This window comes from Cygnus olor, chromosome 18, assembly GCF_009769625.2.
Source record: "Cygnus olor isolate bCygOlo1 chromosome 18, bCygOlo1.pri.v2, whole genome shotgun sequence".
Classification (NCBI taxonomy): domain Eukaryota; kingdom Metazoa; phylum Chordata; class Aves; order Anseriformes; family Anatidae; genus Cygnus; species Cygnus olor.
In genome coordinates this window covers 9,807,282-9,827,177 of record NC_049186.1, presented here as the reverse complement: position 1 = coordinate 9,827,177, position 19,896 = coordinate 9,807,282, and the positions used below count along the sequence as shown (strand labels likewise).

At 42.0% G+C, this 19,896-nt stretch overlaps 1 protein-coding gene across 3 annotated transcripts in view; it reads left to right on the top strand.

The window, feature by feature from the left end:
- The first annotated feature begins 8,818 nt into the window (after positions 1–8,818).
- PRKCA (protein kinase C alpha) overlaps positions 8,819–19,896 on the top strand; it is a 155,234-nt gene continuing 144,156 nt past the window's right edge. Inside the window, exons 1-2 of one of the 3 annotated variants that reach the window (XM_040530045.1) lie at positions 8,819–9,113; positions 11,873–11,904. In XM_040530045.1, coding sequence (XP_040385979.1) covers positions 8,941–9,113; positions 11,873–11,904 — 205 coding nt within the window. In that variant the 5' untranslated portion in view covers positions 8,819–8,940. The remainder of the gene's footprint in view (positions 9,114–11,872; positions 11,905–19,896) is intronic. The other 2 variants (XM_040530046.1, XM_040530047.1) reach the window with 2 other exon arrangements.

Here is a 19,896-nt window from a genome sequence, read left to right as displayed (position 1 = left end):
TGAATTATGTAGACTTCAGGGCAAATTATCCTCTATGTGAGTCTGAATCTGCAGTGAACAACTCTGCAAGGGCCTGGTTTTGAGACAGGGGAACACAAAGGTACCGTAGCAAGCCACAGACCCTCCCACCCTCTTGTCTCATCCCACCTTGTTGCCTTTTGCCTCCGTGCATCAGAGATGCACAGATGCCTTCAAGGAAGATGCCAGCCAGGGTAACAGGGAGGTTGGAGAAGACAGAGTGCTCTCCAAGCTCAAACCAAACTCATTCTTTTCACCCACCAAGCCTGAAACTACATTATTGAGATTCCCTTCATCATTATTCTGCTTTCTATTAAGCCAGATGCCACAGGTTTTTGTGAGAGCCTCGCTATGCTTATTTATGTGTGTTGCCTCAGGTTGTCACCTTGTTTACAAGCTGGGGAGAGTTCAGACCTGGTCAGGACCAGATGCAAGCTCTCCAGGGGAAGTGCAGTGTTGCAGGAATGCACTTTACACTGCCAGGACATCAGAAATGTCGTTAGCATTCTTACCGCTTTGTGAAACAGTGGAGCAATCCTTGCTAGTTTTCATCCTAGATTGGGTCCATCCCTTCTGGTAAGGACTTCTGTGGGTAAATGAGAGTGCTTTTAAACTGGCTCTGTCTCCTTTGGCACATTGCCGTGATACTATCAGAAAGCCCAGCTAACGCCGGATTTATTTACTGCCATTCCTTGGTCTTCCCAAGTGATGGATAAGAGGACCAATAACCAAGAAGCTGTTTGGTATATTCATCTACATTAGAAACTTCATTGAAAAGAGCATGTGTCTAAAAGTAGCCTAGAATCAATGTGTTTTGGCTGCATCAGAGGCTTCCATTGGTATCGCCAAATAAATTGACAGCTTCAATCTAGAGAGGTCCTATGATCTATATTAACCCATGAATATTATCTGTTAAATTCTTTCTGGGCAGAAGTCCAGAGTGTTCCAAATGACTAAATCTACCTTCTTTATTATTCAGCTCCTGTGCTCTGTACGGTGTAATCAAAAAGTAGATAGATACTGATCTCCCTCATGGCCAAAGCCCAAACCTTCACGAGCCAGCCAGAAGCTTGTCAGCGGTTCACTGGGGCTTTCGTATGGCATTTCATCACTGTTCTTATACCTAACTGCAATCAACTTGTCAGTTAAATCCCTAATCCTGTCATGTTATTATGCCAAATCTTCATTAATCAACACAAATATTTGACTATAATTTTTCCTGACATTTTTAATCTGGTATTCTTAGTAAATTTATTGCAAATTTATTGCAAAAGTGAAAATTCCCCATTTTACTGTTGTCCGAAAAGGCTGAACATTCAGTCTCAGAACTGAAAATTTCACAAAACATTGGATCCAGAGGGAAGGCCGTCAGCTTCCACAAACTGATTTTTAAGTGTACTTGAATATTCAAACTTAAGTTGGTGAGCTAAGGGCTACTCTGATAGGAAAGATTAGTTTGTCTTCAGCTAGACACTTGCGAGAAAATCCTGCTGCTACGTAAGCTCCCTATGCCTAATGCTCATGACATCACATCGTTCTGTGTCTGGATCCTGTGCACAGACTCATATTGTACCAAGAAGTATGGTGCTTTTATAGTGGGGACCATTAGAGAGTAGGAAGATATCAATAAACTAATTTCAGTTTGTGACAGCCTCTAATATTCAGCAATAAATCCAAGGCAAAGCCTTTCTAAGAGGAAGCAGATTTTGAAGGGGCCAGTATCAATAACTGGAATCAGATTTTCAGAAGGGCTTAAATTCTATTTAGACAACTAAATGAAGGTCATGCTTTCAGAAGTGCTCACTTTATTAAAGTAAATTTTTGTCATACTGGGTTATTTGGAAAATGTAGCTACCTCTTTTGGTTTCCAGAAGGCCGCTGAGCATCTTTGACAGTCTTGACATGTTTGTATATAGCTGAAAATTTTGATTCTAGTGTTGTAATTTGTCGTTACCTAGACACCTTTTTATTGTAGGTTTGCATTTAGTTAGTAGTCTTATGTTTAAAAAAAAAAAGTCAATTTTCTTTCTTTATTCATCGCACATGGAGAGACGAGGATGTTGCCAGCACTTTGGCATCAGAATGAAGTAAAATTACAGTCGTTCTGACATGGCCAGAGCCAGTACCAGCGACATTCTTGTAAATCTGAGCTCTGAAAGGAGAAGTACAAATCTTTTGGAAAGAACAGGTCATGATCATCCTATGAAGTGCATAATATTTATGATACAAGTTGAATTTACTCAGAAAGCACACAAACTCAGCAGCAAGAATACCTACATTTCATTTTTCTTTATATTTCTAGAAATAGCCTCATTTTCCCACCTCATGTTGCCTAAGCGTGTCGTCATTAACAAGAGGGTCACTTTGTTTTTGCATGGATATCAGAGTGCAGTCAAGCAATATTAGTCCACTGGATGAGTTGGCTTAACCCCTGCTCCAAACCTGTTCAAAGCGAGCTGGCTGTCCAGCTCGTATCTCACATGTGCTATGATGCAGCTGGAACAGAATCTGCTGGCACTTGGCTAAGGGAAGCCCTGTTATTTTTTTTTCCTTGGCAGCACTGTAGATACGATGTTTTATTTTTAAAATTATATTTTCTGGAACAAAACAATTTTAAAATGTAATTCCTGGTGAAAGAGCATCTGTAGCATTTTGTATTCACACAGGCAGTAATTGTGGGCTGTTAAGGTCACCATGCCTTGTGGAACTGAATGGTAGCGTGAGATTTACTTAACACAACCTGAGGAGACGTTCCCTTGTTATGATATGTATTAGTCTGCTAATCTTTTCGGTCTTTAATCCACAATACTGGATTAAAAGACCAAAAATAGACTCTACTGTCTTTTAAGGACAGTTTCTGTTCTGGGGTTTTCTTTTTTGTTTTGAAAATGAAAATTCCGGAGTGGAATCAAATGAACATTAGATACTAGCATAGTCCTTCCTTGTGTTATATTTTCGAGGCAGAGTAGTTTCCCACACTTCATTTTTCAGTTAATGGTCATTAAGTTTTTTGACTATTTTTTTCTTTTGAAATTAACATCAGCCTGCTTTGCATCAGTGTTTTCTTTTCTCAGTTCTTCTAAATTAAAGGAATATTTTAAAGTTGTTCTTGCCCAGACAAACTCTTGTCACTTCAATTACTAGTGTTCCCATAATGTAAACACTTGTGTAGAGCACAGACGGACGTGGTGCAATTGGAAATAATGTTATTGGGAGTGATATTTGGCTTCCTCTGTGTCAACAGATCATAATAGAATGGCGGCATGCACAAAGAAGTGCATATCCTGTGTATTCCAGCTGATAGGATTGTTTTCTTCTCAGAGTTATTCTCTAGAATAAACCAACTGTGGTACGTAAGTTACAGTTCCCTTTATCTGTGATAAATGATACTCAGCTGTCAAAAATGATATCTCGAAGTACAGCGTATATACAACATCTGCTCTCACACCTCATCTTCACTTGGTGAAATGAGCTTGCTCTTACAAAATTATCATCCCTTTCAATAGCAGATCTGTATGAATATGATAAATAAAATATACCACACCGTGCTGTTCACACTGAAATAGTGGGAAATTTGACTTTGGTGTCAGTGAGATGACATCACATGGCCCATAACAAGCATAAAGAAACTTTGTCCTGATGTAGTATGGGCTGTCTGATGCTAGATGTATCGATATTCCAAAACAGCCGTTTTCCAGCTGTCAGGTAGTATAAAATAAATTATTTGTTGTCCTATTCAGTGTCAGAAAAGCACCCTGGTGATAACAACAGACTATCAGGAAGTGTAGTGACTCTGCTTCCCTAATGTTTTGATGGCCACATTTTACTCTGCGAGGGATTGCATATGCACACACCTACCTGCAAGTTTAAACCCTACCTGTACAGTTTACACTTGTGTTCAAAATGACTGGAGAAAATACAGGATTTTGAGGATAACTTTTCATCTGCAGGGATAAAGTAAAAATATGTATGTATTTAATTTAAGATGAAAATGACACTCAGAAAATGGTATTACTGGTGCAGGCAGGGCCCATCTAACCGAGCATTTTGTCTCCAACAGTGGCCACAGGTGCACACCGCAGAAGAAGCGAGAACAAGGCAAGCAGATACGATGCTTCCTCCTAAGAATTTCAGTTTCTGACCGCTTTCAGGTTAGGGAGTTTTCAGAGCCAGCTGTGGCCTGTGGTTAGCAACACCAACATCTGTCCCTTCCAGAGACTTGCTCCCCCCGAGCCCCCTGTAAGCTGCTTGCAGCACCACTGGTCCTTGTGCTTGGTTCTTCTGGGCAAGGGATTTCAGGGGCCGATTGTCCACGGCAAGAACCACCTACTTTGTTTCCTTTGAACCGGTGTGCCATGGTTCTCTAAACAAAGTAATAGAGGCGCTCTTGTTTAGCTAGTACAAGAGAGGTTTGTTCTTTTCCACATGGTTTGAGTGCTTTGTTTGTATTTCAAAGTCTGAGTCTTTCTGCCTTTTTTGTGTGTGTGTACGGTTGAAGACTGAAAATTTGCCTACACAAGAGAATTGTTCTGATGCACTCAAAAGAATGTGAATTACTTTTTGGAAGTGATATTCGTAATTTTCCAGAGAGACTACTGGTGGGAAGGCCAAAATCTGCAAAACAACAATGATAGCAAATATTCCAGCTGAGGCAGAAATTTTTATTTATACAATCTAGAAAGACAAAAACCCATGAAACGTCCCAAAGGACCCCCATCACACTTCAGCATGTAACAGCCTCAAGCTCTGATTCAGCTCTATAAGTAGGAGATATTTCAGCATGCTTCTAATACACCTGAGATATGAGAAAAGAAAACAATAGGTTGTCACTCAGTATTCTGATGAGAACATTGATATATTAAAAAAAAGATATACAGAACATTGAGGATAAAATATCACCAGCCATTTATTTCCAATTCTATGGAGGGCTGCTGCGAGGAGAATTCACAGGCAGCTGCCAGCTATCTGTATGACAGGGTTTTGCACCACTTTCAAGGAAACACCAGTTGAAATAACGGTACCGTCTAACAGGTAGCAAGGAAAGTAGGACTTTGCTAATTAGGGTGTATCGATGAATTGCAATTTCATCCCTGGCAAATGATCGCTTATATCACATACCATTTTTTGTCCTGAATTTTTAAGAAGTATGCTTTCTGTGAAATTCCATTTCTCATAAGACTTTCTATGCTTCACCTTCTTCCTGACTGTTTTAATGCATACTCAAACCTTCGCATTAGTACTAGCATGTGTGAACAAGCTGTCACACGGAATACTTTAATAATAAAATCTGTCTACTGATCCAGTACTTCCAAACCTACAGCATGAGGAACTTTGAGGGGAAAAAGGCAGAAAAGAGAATCTGTCTAAGTACAGAAAGACATGGAGGTGTACAGACTCTACATGCACAGAGGCAGAAAGACACAGATACCAGTGCTGATATAGGAAGAAACAAAATATTTCTACCTCCTTCTCACCACTCCAGTAACAGGCAAACTAACGCTCACACGTGTTTAGGTTACCACATCCTACCTTTTTCTGAGTTTTGGGAAAACTTGGAGTACATCATTACCAAAGCAAATGAATAAGAATAATGATTTTGGTGGGGAATGTGTAATAGGGTCTGGAAAACCTATAGATGTAGTGGACATAATGTCCTAATTAACAGCTATTGGTCAAAACGTGGCAAACAGACTTGAGAAAGGGAGCTTCAAAACTAAACTCTATAGATTTCAAAGGGAGAAACAAAGAATGTGTTGCACAGAAAAAGAAACAGCAAAACCTGACTTTGAAATTTGACTGAATCATGAATTTTAGTGGAAACTCATGATTGATATTGATCTCTTTATGGCAAATAGTTCTCCCACAATAGTTGCCAATACAAATGTCTCATAAGCTGACTGTGTGGAAATTCATTTGAAAGATGAGACTGGATGAAGCAAATCATTTTTAGACAACATGTTTGCAATGATTAAGTAGCCCTTCCTAAAAGGGGTTCAGAAAATAGCTACTGTTCTGATAACTCTCTAGAAAAGGAAGTGGTTGTAATTTGTTTTGAAATATAGGGAGAAATTAGGTTGTGAACTTCCTCATAGGTCTCCAGCAGGAAGTGATTCCAGTTTGTTGAATACTTCTCACAAGCAGGAAATAATAAAACAGAGCTACAACTGCCTAAGACACTGGTGAAGGTGTTCTTGGCTTTGTCTTTGAGTTAATCTGATGCTGTGCAGAGCCCATAAATCAGGACAGAACAATTCCGGCCCTTTTTGTTTAGGGAGGAGACATCTTTTTACTGCTTTTTGATCAGAAAGTCACATAGGCAATAGCACACTGATCCAGCAAATGAGTAAAAAGAGAAGGCAGTTCATAGGCAGCAGAAATACTCTAAGAAACCACTTTGAAAATGGACACAGGTGCTTGTCCTTACAGAGCGGGGATGACATTGATGCAAATATAGACAGGACTAGAGGAGCTGTGTGTTTCAGCAGTCATCTGAATTCTTCAGAGAATTCATACCCTGTCCAATGGGAACTTCCAGTGGGGATGAACTCTGTAGGATGTTACCCAATATTCATACAGGAGTAAACTTGTTATCAGATGACCCCATAAACCGTGCTTTGGAGTCGGGAATTCTGAGAGCTGCTTGCTCGAAAAGCTGGTACTCTGATTAAATAACCGCGTGTATGCCTGAACACAAACAGTGATAACGCTGACTCCTTGTCCAGATGGCCTGACTCAGAAACAAATTGCAAACACTACCCTAAGCAGAAGGGCAAGGCAGGGGCTGCTGCTGGGAATGTGTGCGCTCGGGAAGGGCTGGCAGGCATCTCTCCTCCAGTAATCTGCAGAGGAAGCGTGAGTTCCTGTATCACCCACAGGACCTGAATTCAGAGGGAAAAATGGGTGTTGGGGCTATTGAAAGCCTCCCAGCAAGAGGATGCTGCTGTTAGGACAGCATGTACCGAAATTGTCTGGTGAATGGGACGTGGCATCCTGTTATAGGTCACCGTGGATGTGTCCTGGGTATAGTGAAAACTTCTTGATGTTTAAAGATGAATACGTATATTTACAGATATCCATATATAAAAACATTGCGTAAGAGGTGTTCATCCAAAATGCAATAGTCAGGAGAGTTACACCTTACACACATCAAGGGAAGGTTACAGTGTCAAAGCAGTATACCTAGTTACCTGAGGGCTGCTGTGCACACACAAGGGACTTTTTCCCTTGCCTCAGGTGCCTGTTCAAAATGTACAAATAGTTAGTAGGGTTTGACATAAACTGATTGCTTTACAGAGGCAAAGTGATCCCAGCGTGATCTCGCAGTGTCACAACCGGCAGGGTTTGGCTTTTCCCCGGGGCCTAACGAGGCGATCAGCAGGTGCTGGAAATAGGAGCCTGGGACACGCGCCAGTGTTTCAGTGAATGAATCTTGACTGGAGTCACTCCTGGGAAAGCAACTGGAATCCAAAATGATTCAGCAGGTTTGTGAGATTGTAAGGAACTACAAAATGTACAGACTCCCCCAAACCCGGTGCAATGGGAGTTGTCTAATTCAGGCGGATTCTCCAGTTTCGGTAGCTCTGTTTGTAACACTGCACTAAAGGAAGGGAAATAAATACATTCCGTATTTCTTGATAGAGCACTTAATGAGAGTACAAAATGTTTCTTAGTGCTCCTCATGCTTTGGCATAAGTTAATTAAGACAAGAAAAATCCATTCCCTCTGAAGGGGAATAAGGGATTTGAAACGTCTGTGCATGATAGGTAGAAACCAAATGAAAAATCATTCTGTTGTGTTGCATTTCCTATCAAATTTGAAAATAGTTGCTTCCAAAATAGGAATCTATGAAGGAAGGGCATATGGCAACAGCTTATAGGGCATATGGGCTGATTCCATAAGCTTAGGAAAAAAGCAGGTCTATCCCTGTGCCAGTTACTTGGAGACGGGCCACGGCCATACCAGTTCATCCGGGCTGCACCCAGAAAGCTGGGTTTGAAAATTAGGAATGGGACAGATAACGTGTAACGAGTAATTTCTGTTCTGTGGTGAATGCCTGTGCACACCTTCTCCCATCAGCAAGACTCAAGTTAATTAGCCTTCTTTCGTTCTTGTGAAATAACAGATATGACACATACTTACACAGACGTATGGGTGTGCAGTGCGGTGGGGGAACTTTTATTGGGCATCCCTTCTCCCTAGTGAAAACTTGTGGCCGTGGGAATGGTATTTATTAGAAGAAGGGATGTTTAGGACTCGTTCTCTTTGTTTAGCGCGTACGGTGCAGTTTCAGGCCCACGCAGCCATGCCTGATGCGCTGTTTTCCTGGGTGTATGAAACACTGGCTGAACGCCAGGTGCAGGTCACATTTCCACGTCCAGCAACGTGTGAGCACTGGGTGTGCAAGGCAAAGGGACCAAGGATTCCTGAGCGCCGCGTGCTGTGCAGGCAGCCACAGGCGAAGAGTTGGGCACGGGGGGCTGCAGCAGGAGATGGGGGCTGCCTGCGGGGCAAGGTGGGGGTAACGGGGCCTGGGGGCAGTGCGCCCCTGGGGGCTGCGGGAGGGGAAAGGGCCGGTGCTGGGGAGGGGTGTCGGTGTCGGGGGGGGGGGGGGGGGTCGTGCAATGGGTGAGCAGTGTGCACTGTGCGTGCAGGCAGGCAGCCCCGCAGCAGGTGCCGGCGCCCCCCCCCCCCCATCCCGGTGCCGCCCCGCCCCGGGCTCGCTCTGCCCCCGCGGGCGGAGCAGGAGGCGGCGGGGCCCGGGGCCGGGATCCTCCTCCCGCTCCCTACGCCCCGCTCCGACGTCAGGCAGGAGCGGGAGGCAGCGCCCACCGCCGGGGCCGGGGCCAGAGGCTCGGCGGCCGCCGGACGGGGCGGACGGCGGCGGCGGCGGCGGCGGAGGAGGAGGAGGAGGAGGAAGGCGCTATGGCCGACGTGTTCCCGGGCTCCGAGCCCGCCACGGCCCCGGACGCTGCTCGGCGCTTCGCTCGCAAGGGAGCCCTGAGGCAGAAGAACGTGCACGAGGTGAAGGAGCACAAATTCATCGCGCGGTTCTTCAAGCAGCCCACCTTCTGCAGCCACTGCACCGACTTCATCTGGTGAGGCTCCCTTCCCTCCTTCCCCGCCGCGCTCCGGGGCTCCCGCTGGGGGCGGCCGCCTTCCTCCCTCCCTCCTCTTCCTCCCCTCCGGAGCCCCCCGGTGCCGCCGTCCTCGGGCAGCGTCGTTTTCCTCCCGGCCGGCTCCGAGCCCCCCCCGCCACCACCACCGGGTGCTGGGAGTGGAGCTGAGCCCCTCGGGGGGGGGGGCCGGTCCCGGTGTTTGGGGGTGCCCCCCGCCGTGCTCCCTGCCTTCACCTTGGCACCGCGCCGTGCCCCCCGTCACATCCCGGCATGGGGTGCGCACGGTGCCGCCCCCGCCGCCCTCCGCCGTCGTCCCGAGTCAAAAAAAAAAAAAAAAAAAAAAAAAAGCCTGCAGCCGGAGCGAGGGCGGGGAGGGAGGGAGGAAAACTCTTCCTATAGCCACCCACCTCGCTCAGCCGGCCGGGCACAGCACCTCCCGGCCGGGCCCTGTGCCCGAGGGGGTGGGGGCCCGCTGCCGCCCCAGGGTGGCCGCAGCCCGCCGAGGGGCTGGGGGGGCTGCAGCCGGCCGGGGAGCGCGCCCCGCGTGTGCTCATGCGCCTGGGCACAGCCCCGTGCCTGCCCTCTGGAGTTTCCTTCCCTCTGCACGCCCAAGGGAAGGCTGTGCCTGCTCCTGAAACGCTTCAAATGGATTTGAGGAGTAAGGGGGAGAGTAAGGACTGGGCGCCTGTAGAAGAAACAAGGAAGAAACAGGACGGCTTCTTTGCTTTTATTTCCTTGGTTTGTGGTTTTTTTTCATATTTGGAGGAAAAAAATAAAAAAGCGAAGTTCAGCGTTGGAAAAGTTAGGCACCTTGGGAAAGTGCCTCAAAATGAATCCAGAGTAGGCTGCGCTGCAGGTGTGGGAACGCAGCGGGCTTCTTGTCCGCAGCGACAAGTGGCACAATAAAAAACAAAGCCAAGGGCCGCGGTGAGAAAAGGCACCTGACAACAGGATGGGTTTGAAAGTGAAAGGATATCCTGTTGCTGACAGGTGGCAAGAGGAGCTGCGCTCTAGCCCTTTCCTGCTAGTGAGGCTAGGAAGCTCCGAGCATTCATCAAAGGAGCATGTGACAGCTCTGAAACTTGTTTCGGTTCCCCGGCTGAAGATAGACAGGTCTTGAATAAGTGCCATGCACCGTGAAAAATGCTTCATCTATTTCCAGAACGACACGTGGCTATTAACATATGCTTTAAGGTATAAGGAATAGTAAAAACAGCCTTTCAATGAACTGTGCAGAGAGACTTTTTTCTTAGATTACACTTGACCATGTAATATTTACTGAAATAATTCCGTGCCTCTCTGTCTTCTTAAACTACCTGATTGGTTTCTGAAGTGCTGCTGTATTTCCCAAACCTTTTCCTTAAAACACATTGCTCCTGCCCAGGGAGTGGGGTGCTGCTCCCCGCTGACCTGGGGGCGCTCAGCTCGGACACAAAGGGCTGGCGGGACTGTTGGAGCAGATACCATAGCAATGCCCTTTACAACAGAGACCGTCTAAAAAGAAAAAACAAACAAGACAAACAACCTAAAGCCTGTTTCGTGTTCTTAGTTCTGTTGTCCCACAATTGCATTGGCACCCTTGCCTGCTACTTGTGTGAAGACAAGTGATAATAGCAACAGAGTGACATTAGGGTAGAGTTGCAGGCTGCCAAGTAAGCAAGCAACGTTGTATTTCTTCTGGGTTTCTGAGTTTGGGCCTATCTATAACAGTACCTGGGCGTCTTTTCAATAGGAATTTAGAAAAAATGTGAAGCTGTATAACATCCCTTTCCACCTGATGTAACAGCGTAGTAAAGAGTTTGTCTCTTCTCTAAATAAATTAATAAAAAAGTGGGAAAATGGATAAACTTCTTAAAAATCACTTCAACAAAGTTCCTAATTAGACTGCGTGTTAACTGCGAGCAGCTCCTGCCTGGCTCCTGCGGTGTCTGCCTCTGGTGGGTTTCTCTCTTGGCGTAAGCAGCTCCAGCTCTCCAGATGAAAAACATCCTACAAAGAGGGAAAACGCAGAGAAACGTTTATAGGTCAGATACTCCAAACATTTATTTTTGTGGAAAGAGAATGTTGAATGTTTAAAGGTAAACAAATAAACACAAGCAACAATGGGGCAATTTGCCGCAGGTGTTGTAACTTTGGAGAGCATTTCGGACACGGGTGTGTGGCTGTATTCACTGGGGAAGGACTGCGTGCACGGTTGTTAGGGAAATGAAGGAAGTAAGCTGGAAGAATAACCAGTATGAAACCAGTGGGTCCGTTGTCTCACTTATATTGAAACAAGCAACTTCTTTAACCTGCCTCTGTTCCGTACAACAGGCTGAGGCACTGGTGTGCATCGCTAAAATTGGGACTAGAAACTGTCGTGTTTGTTTCCTAGGTCTTCTCTGGAGCTTGGGTTATTTTATATTGCTGTTAAGTATAGATCTGGCATTAAGCGAGTTGAAATATTATGCGATAATCCCAGTTAATAATAATTGTAGATCCAAAATACCTTGTGAAATAATAATAATAAAAAAAATTGTTGCCAGAAGCTGGAATTATGTAGCCGGTGACAGCTATTGTTCTCTGTTTTGCAATGGGTGGGCTGTTCTGTGGTATACATTTTTAAATCTGTTGCTATTTTAGCAAAATCTAAAGTAATTTAATAATAAACTATTTCTACGTTGTTATAGATCAGTGAAAGGAAATGTTAACTAAACATACTAAGACAGGTGTTTTTTTTATTTTCTTTTTCTATGCAGGGGATTTGGGAAACAAGGATTTCAGTGCCAAGGTAAGCCACAAACGCTTTGTTGGCTAGTACGCTTTGTTGCGTCTTACTCTGAAGGTAGCCAAAACTTGCCTGCAGCAGGAAGGAAACAAGCCTGGAAAATCTATGCAGGCATCTTTGCCTGTGTAAATTTTAAAGGAAGACAATTATTCAATTAAATAACTATTGGTATTTATATTGTATACAGTGAACAATCAAGTCATTGTGATAATGCAAATAAAAAAATGTTATCTTTCTTAAATCTCCTCACAGTAAATATCATATAATCTGCATATAGTGCAGCTTCTAACTTTTCATGAAAATAATCTGTACAATTTAGCTTTTGCAGAGACCATTTTTTCACATCAGAAGCTCTCGTCTGTGTGGGTGTCTTGGAAAATGGATTCTCTTTTTAGTCATATGGCTTCCTTTCATAACCCAAACTCCCTGTTTTTAATTTTCATACATTGTATGTTTAGGAGGACCTTTGGTTTGAATTACATTTTAGGACAGGCAGCATTTTTCTCTGTTAATGTAATATTCAATTACAAAAAAATGAATACAAAGCCACCAAAAAAAATCACCAATTTAATAAATTCTACTAACCTTGAGAAACTGAAAACTGATACAGTGGAAGATAACTATATGCAAGCAAACCAGAACATGAACTACTGTAATCTCACATATTCTGTGCTATTGCCAAATTCCTATCATTATTCAGTGTTTAATTGTAAAATAACCACACCCAACTATTGTTCTTCCTTTTCTATGTCACATGCTTACTGATGAGGCTTTTTGCTGTCCCTTCTCTTCCCTCACCTTCTTCCCTCCCTCTTCACCTGCAGGTGTACCTTGTGTATGCATTAGCTCACCTTTTGCTTGTTTCCTTCATTACATGTTTTAATGGTCATTTGCTAATGCTTTAGAGTGTATTTGACTATCCTGAATGTTGTATTTACTTATTAGTTGATGAAATTCTGGATTCTGTGGTATTTTTGTGAAAATTGATGTTAGTTGGTACTTCCTGAAGTTAAACCTTTGTGAAACCGAATGTAGATGAGGTGCCTTTCAAAGATGTTGCAATATATTTTTCTTTCTTCAAGTAGAGACTTGCAGAGCGACTGTGGGGCATGGCTAATACATACAGTGAAAATGTTGCGTGCCTTGTTAAGGCATGGTAGGAATGCAACCACGGTTTTACCACGAATCTTGCGCGCAATTTTGTCTCTGTTCCAAAATGTTACTATGAAATTCTGTGAATATCCTCCATTTTTTTTGCTACTCACCACTTCAGAGCAGTACTATGTGGGTCAGTCTGTGGTCCTCCGTTATAATGGAGTTGCATTTCCTGCTGAATCCCATTCAGGATGGCTGAGTGGTTTCTGGCTAAGGAATTATTTAGATGTTCATTACAGATTTCCATTGGTATATAGAAAATAGTTGGAGCTGCGTTTAAATTATACAGTTATCTTTCTTATGTTTTGTAATTTGCACAGTGCTGACTTTCCTCCCTCTTCTCATCAGGCAGCTAGTGGCTCATGGTGCATGCAGTCCCCTGCCAGATTTAGTGTGGCAGTTCATTTCCAGAATTTGGTCCTCTGTGGCTGGAATTCCTTCTACTGTTGTAACTGTAGCAATGGAGGAATAGTTTTGTCTGATAAGTACTAATCTTTGTGAAGCTAGCTAAAAATTTTAATCCAGTCTCATCTTCCCAAATGAGGAAACATAAGCAAGAATGAAAGCAATAGATCTGCCTACTTTTTTTTTTTTTTAATGCATTATTATTATTTTTAATGCTTCAGAAGTGATGTTTTTCAGGAAACTAAATAAGTTCTAACCTGACTTCTGTCCTTATGAGAGTAAGCTTCTGCAGTTTCTCTTTAATGGAGGATGTTGCACTCCAGTGTTTTTTCTCTGTATTCTTGCACAGTCAAAATCTATAAGAAATATGGCTGGTTTTAATTCCAAGTTTTATGATAGTTTGTAGCAACTTATTGGTGTTGCACTGATAAGTTAAGTGTCTTAACTAATAAGTTCAGGAAGTGATGATTTGGGTTCTTTCATTTGTTTGTTTTTCTGAAATTCTCATTCATTATATTTGATTGTAATCAAAGAGCATTCACGCTCTTGGGATGATAGTCTTGAAAAAATAAAAATTCCACGATAAACAGCTGAATCAAACTTTCCCTTCAGTTTTCTGAAGCTTCATTTAGGAAGTCACCAGGTAAAGCTGAAAGGATAAATGTAATGATTGAAGTCAGTGAGCATGTGAAGAATTAAATAAACCTGTGTGAAACTAGAAGGCAGGTTGCAAAACAAACAAACAAACAAGAAACCCTAGCTTTTTAGTTTGCTACCTTTACAGAAAAGAAAGGCAAATGAAAGAACATAATGGAAATTTCAGTATGACATGAGGGAAAGGAAAAAATATTAGTGACAGTTCATGATATAGCTGAAGTCCTTGGTTTGTCAGAGTTTCCATTGTAAGAAGCTGTTTCAGCTCTGTTTTCAAGACTGTTGTTAAATCTCCCGCTAGACAGAAACTTGACACCAGGCAGGTTTCAGAGGTGGGTGGTTTTTTTATTTCCAAAGTTGCTTTACGTTCCTCTGGTCTGTGTTACCAAAGGGAAGAGGAAAGGTCTGTAATTATAATGCACTGAAATTAAGTGGTACTCGACTCTTCTAGAATAGCGTAGTTCAGTTGGAAGGGACCTACGGGGATTGCAGGGAGCAATGAGGCCTCCTCTCGGCCTCCTGGCCTCTGGCCCAGACAAGCCGAGAGCCCTCGGCCTCTCCTCTCAGGACATGCCTTCCAGCCCTTCGCTGGCTTCGTCGTCCTCCTCTGGATGCATCCAAGCATCTCCACATCCTTTTTGTACCCACACTGTGCTTGAGGGAAGGCCGTGCCCTATTCTTAAGAAACTGCAGTTATTTTACAAATATTTGTGCCTGCAGTTCATGATTTGATGATTCTTTTACCTAACTTAGTGCTTATGCATTATTAAATATTGCAGCTAGCATGGTATGCTTTTATATATTTTAAAATCTTCTTTAAAAAAAGTGTCAAATGCAGTTCAAATGTTATTTTGAAACCACACCCTCAAAATAAAATATCTTTGTACGTATTTTTTTTTTTAAAGTTGAAACTTAGATTTTAATCCTTAATGATATTTTTTAGCCATTAATACTTTTTCATTTGGGCTTGCTTTGAGCCTTGGAACATGTTTTCAGTTATATGTAATCCTTTTATATTTTCTGATTTCCATGCCTGTGATTCTGATGTAGCGTTCAGCTTCAGCATTAAGCAAGAACTTTAAATGTGTCCTGTGGAGTCAAAGAGAAAAATTTCCATTTATTATGTTAAAAAGCTTTGCAAAACTTTTTTTTTTTTTTTTAATTTTATTATTACGGGATCCCCATAAATTAGCAAAGGACAGCAAATTCAATTTTGGTATGGCTTTTAATGCCCTTAATGTAGCAGAGGTTCAGGATACAATTGCATTATTACTGTGCAATTGCTTAGCAAGAAACGGTCCAGGTCCTAAGTAGTTTTTCTTTCTTAATGTGAGTTTTCTAATGTAACTACTGTATATACCAGCAAATAGACATTCAGAGTTGCCACTTGGGTGTACAACTAAGTTGCAGTATGTTATTTCATGGGGAGACTGCAGAATTCTGTTGCGTTTTGATATGATAGGAAATTTGTTTGTCAGAGAGAGGGTTTGTAGTCAAGAAGTATCAGTGGAAAAGTTCAGAGCCCATCTTTGGTAAGGTGTGAATTTGAAAATGAACTTGAAAGAGCTGGATTAACTTTCTCCTAGGTATATTTTTCTTCCTTACTCCTATTTGTAGGATGCATTTTGCTGTTGTTGCCGGTTGTTGAAATTTGTGTTTTACAGTCAGTTTATACAAACATAAACTGTTCTAAAATACTGTGCTTTTGAAACAAGATCTCGTATTCTGCTGGTTTGTTTTTCTGCTGGTTTGTTTTTCTGTTGATTGTCTTTGTGGTAGTGAAAACATGAAGGTAAGACTCTTGAAGAGAGTTATGGCTTTGTTTGGATTTCTTCAGTTGTCAAGCAGAACAGCAAGCTGTCAGGGGCACTGAAAGCTTTCTTCTAACATGCACCTGGAAACGCTGCAAGGGAAATGTGAAAAATGGAATCATCTAAAACGTTTTTCTGAGTCTGCCACAGTACGAACATTCCTCTTGTAAGAAATCAGACTTCAAATTAAGCAAACTTTTAAGTTAAATTTTGGCTTCATTTTTGTTTCGATACTCATTGTTACATCCTGAGTAGAATCTATATTTGTTCCTTTTGGTTTGATTTCTAAGAAAATTTTGTGGGTTTTTTGGTTTGGCTTTTGTATTGTTTTTGTATCTTTTTTTTTTTTTTTCAGTGAGCAGAGCACAGCTAATAATGATTCAGTAGGATTTGAAGAAAGTATGTGGAAGAACATGTATTCACATATATTCTGAGACTGATTTAAGTTTGGAACTGAAGGCCCAGCAAGTTCCTTGAGATGAAAATATATTTAGTTGCAGTAATACAAATGTAATGAACTCCTGCTCAAGGGCCTGCTGTTAGTCCTCTCCCAAACATTCAAGATTTGTAGTCGTTAACTGCACAATTTCCCTCTCTCACGTGATTTCTGCAGCATCTACTGAAGTGCAGTGTTTTGCTCTAGTCCAGCTCTGAAGTATGTTTGGCTTGAGGATAATAATTGGCCAAGGGAGAGGTTCACATGCATTTTCTAATTTATGTAAATAGAAATTAGAGAAATCAGTTAAAGCAGCTGATTATATTTAGCTAATCTGCGTAACTATTGCTCTTTCCAATTTTGTTCTATCTTCATTCTTTCAATTTATTTTCATAATATCTCTTAATGAATGTTGGATTTTAACTGAAGTAGCTATGGCAAGCTTTTTGGGACAGCCTGTATCATGCTAGGTGCGTTTCCTCATGCAGCTGGTGCTAGGCTAGTTACACATCCATCGTAACTACTTCAATAGAGATGGAAAAGGTTGGATTTTAGTCTTTTTTTACTGTCCTTGCAAATATCGTAACACTTGTGCATTAAATAAGTGGTTGACTCCGCTTCCCCTTCCCTTTTTTTTTTTTTTTTTTTTTAATCTGCTGGTTCTTGACCTCTCTTCTACACTGAAAAGACCAAAGAACCCACCGGTGCCGCCTCCTTTTAAAATCTGTTTTCATTCAAAATGTTGTATTAAAGATCTTGTGGGGGCGTGTGTCCAGAACTCATTTTTAATGCTGTATCTGTGGTCTGAAGACTTAAACCGATGAAACCTGAACACCTGTGACCTGGTTTACATATACAGTTTTTATTAATTCTCAATTCTGTTATAGCAGGCTTGTAGGGGAAGCAGCATAATTAATTCTTTATTGTGGATAGGTCAAGGCTTAGTTCTTAGTTTCCCATCCTGCTATTTGTGTTCCCCCAACAGTTTCTTGTTCATTTCACTACATTCGGTTTTCTTTGCAACAACAAAAGAAAAGTTAATAAAGAAAAATGTGTTACATTGCTGTGCTACTTCCCATAAAAATATTTTCTGTCTTCCTTACTTGCAAATGTTTTTGCCAAGGGTGGATAAGCTACGAAGTTCCCCTCTCTGTGCCAGAGCTGTTTCTCTGGTATCATTATCATTTCTATGGTAAGAGCGGGTATTACCGACCGCGGTTTGAACAATGTGTGTGTTTTGCTGTGTGCTCTTTGTAGTAATTACTCATGTGCTACAGTTTACATTATCTAAGGTTTCTATAAGCCTGAGACTGAGAAATGAATTCCATGGAAGTTGTTACGAGTCCATGGCTGCTGATGCTTTCTGCGTAGCTTAAAGGTCAGCATGAATTCTTTGGAGAGGGAGACTTAATATAGATATACTTAAAGCAGCTGACTTTTTGATATATTTTCATGCATTTAACTTGGAGGTATCTGTTCAACAATGGAACCCGAGAGCAAAACAAACAACAAAAGAAAACCGAAAACAACAACCAAACTGGGAGCACAAATTGTGTTTGTACACAGATCGTTTCCATCATTCCTCTGGCCAGCTTTGTCCTTCCCATTGGCCTTCTTCCCTCAGTCTAATCTGTGGACTCCTTCTCAAAGGACAATAATTTTAATGATCTGCACTTAATCTGACATGCAGATTACAGGCACAGAGATAAGATGCTTGTAATGCGTTTGTCATGTCAGCTTTTATTTATCTATTCTTCCCCTCCTTCAGCTGTCCCTTTCCTTCCCCTTGCAACATATGTCCCATATTGTGAGGAAGCATGGGCCTGTTAATTGCCTGAGTGTAAGTCGCGATTCCCTTCCTGTTGAACTCTGACAGATCTTGGAAAAATTACCCATGTTCCAAGTTTTTACTGGGAACAGCAGTGACAGATGTAGATAAAACTCCTGAGTCCCGACAAGTGTGGTTACACGAGGAGCGCTGGTTTGGGCCAGGAAAGCTGCTGGAAAGGTGCATCCCTGTCGTCCCTGCAGACTGTGCCCCAGCTGATAGCACTGGGTGGCTTGGAGCACTTTTTGGGGAAACCAAAGAGAAAGCTGTGTTGTAGGAGCATGTCTAATGTCCTCCAGGTGCTAAAGGGCCTCCTGGGTCACACTGCGGCTAATCCACCGCAACACCCCTGGAACACTGGCGGTGTGGGTGCTCTAGCAGAGTTTCCCTCTACAAAACTGTTCCCATCAGAGTGTTAATTGCTAATTAACGGAGATGTATACGTTATGCTTCTGGCAGTTGTTTTCTGTGCAGGTCTGTTGCCTCTGAGCATCGCTGCTCTAGAAAAAGGTCTGTAGGTGCCTTCTTCAGAAAAGGGAAGATTCCCTGTTACTGCAGTCATGCATGCCACACACACACAAATAATAAAAAAAAATCTATGCATCAAATAAAAATAAGTGTACGATACACAATTCACTGAATACACAATTCAGTCAATGTAGACCATGACAGTAAAGTAGAGAAAGATGCCATTGTACTACTTTTTTTTTTCTAGAAAATTTCTTAATACTTAGAACATAATTACATTTTATCTTGCAGCAAAAGTTTTTTGTTTCATTTTTTTTCCTCTTGTATTACATTTCAAGGGCAGAAACATCTTCACCCTTCCCACACTTCTGACATGTGAAGTTTTGGTTTGTTTACTTGAATTTGTTCGATATCCCAGCAGTGTGTTCCAGTTAAAAGAAACTGACTGTTCCAGTGCCCTGGGTGCAGTTCTGTGAAGCTCTTCAGCTTCTAATTAAACAAGTGGGAGTGATAGCTCATTCAGAGTTGACAGATAAACCAGTTTGAGACCTGGGGAAGATAAAGTTTGGCATATTCTTTATTTTTCCTCGTGTTTGAGTGTAATACTACACATCAACTGCTGCTATGCAGCCACATATGGTGTTAATTTTATACAAGATTTTTGCAAATGTAAATGACTTATGCCATGAGCGGAATTTAATGAAATGTTGGAAAGAGAGTTGCAGAAAGATGAAGAAAACAGATTTCCCTCTTGAGATGCATTGAGATTTATTTATTTATTTATTTTTATTTTGTGTGTGTGTCTGGGGGAGATTGTTTCTCTTCAAGGTGAAGGGTGAAAATAGTAAGTTATATAATTAATACTTCAGGTTCTATTCCCCAGCTTTTACCTCTGCAGTAGAAGGCATAAAAGTCTGAGAAATGACTTGTGTGTAGTGGGTAACAGGAACCACCTTTACGTGTTTGTAGTTCTTGTAGATGCTGCAAGTTGGAGTGCTGTGTGATGAGGTTGTGTAGGGCTCTAGAGTGCTTGGGAGGCGGTTATCAGCTGTTAACCTCTCAGTTGCACCTTTTTGTGAATATTGCCTTCCATGAATGCCATTTGTTACAGTTACCTTGCAAGCCTAACGCATGTATCTCTCGGTGGGTTTCAGTCTTATTTACTTTGATCTTTGAATTATAATTTGATTTTATTTGATTTAATTATAATTACATGAATATTTTCTCATCATTTACAG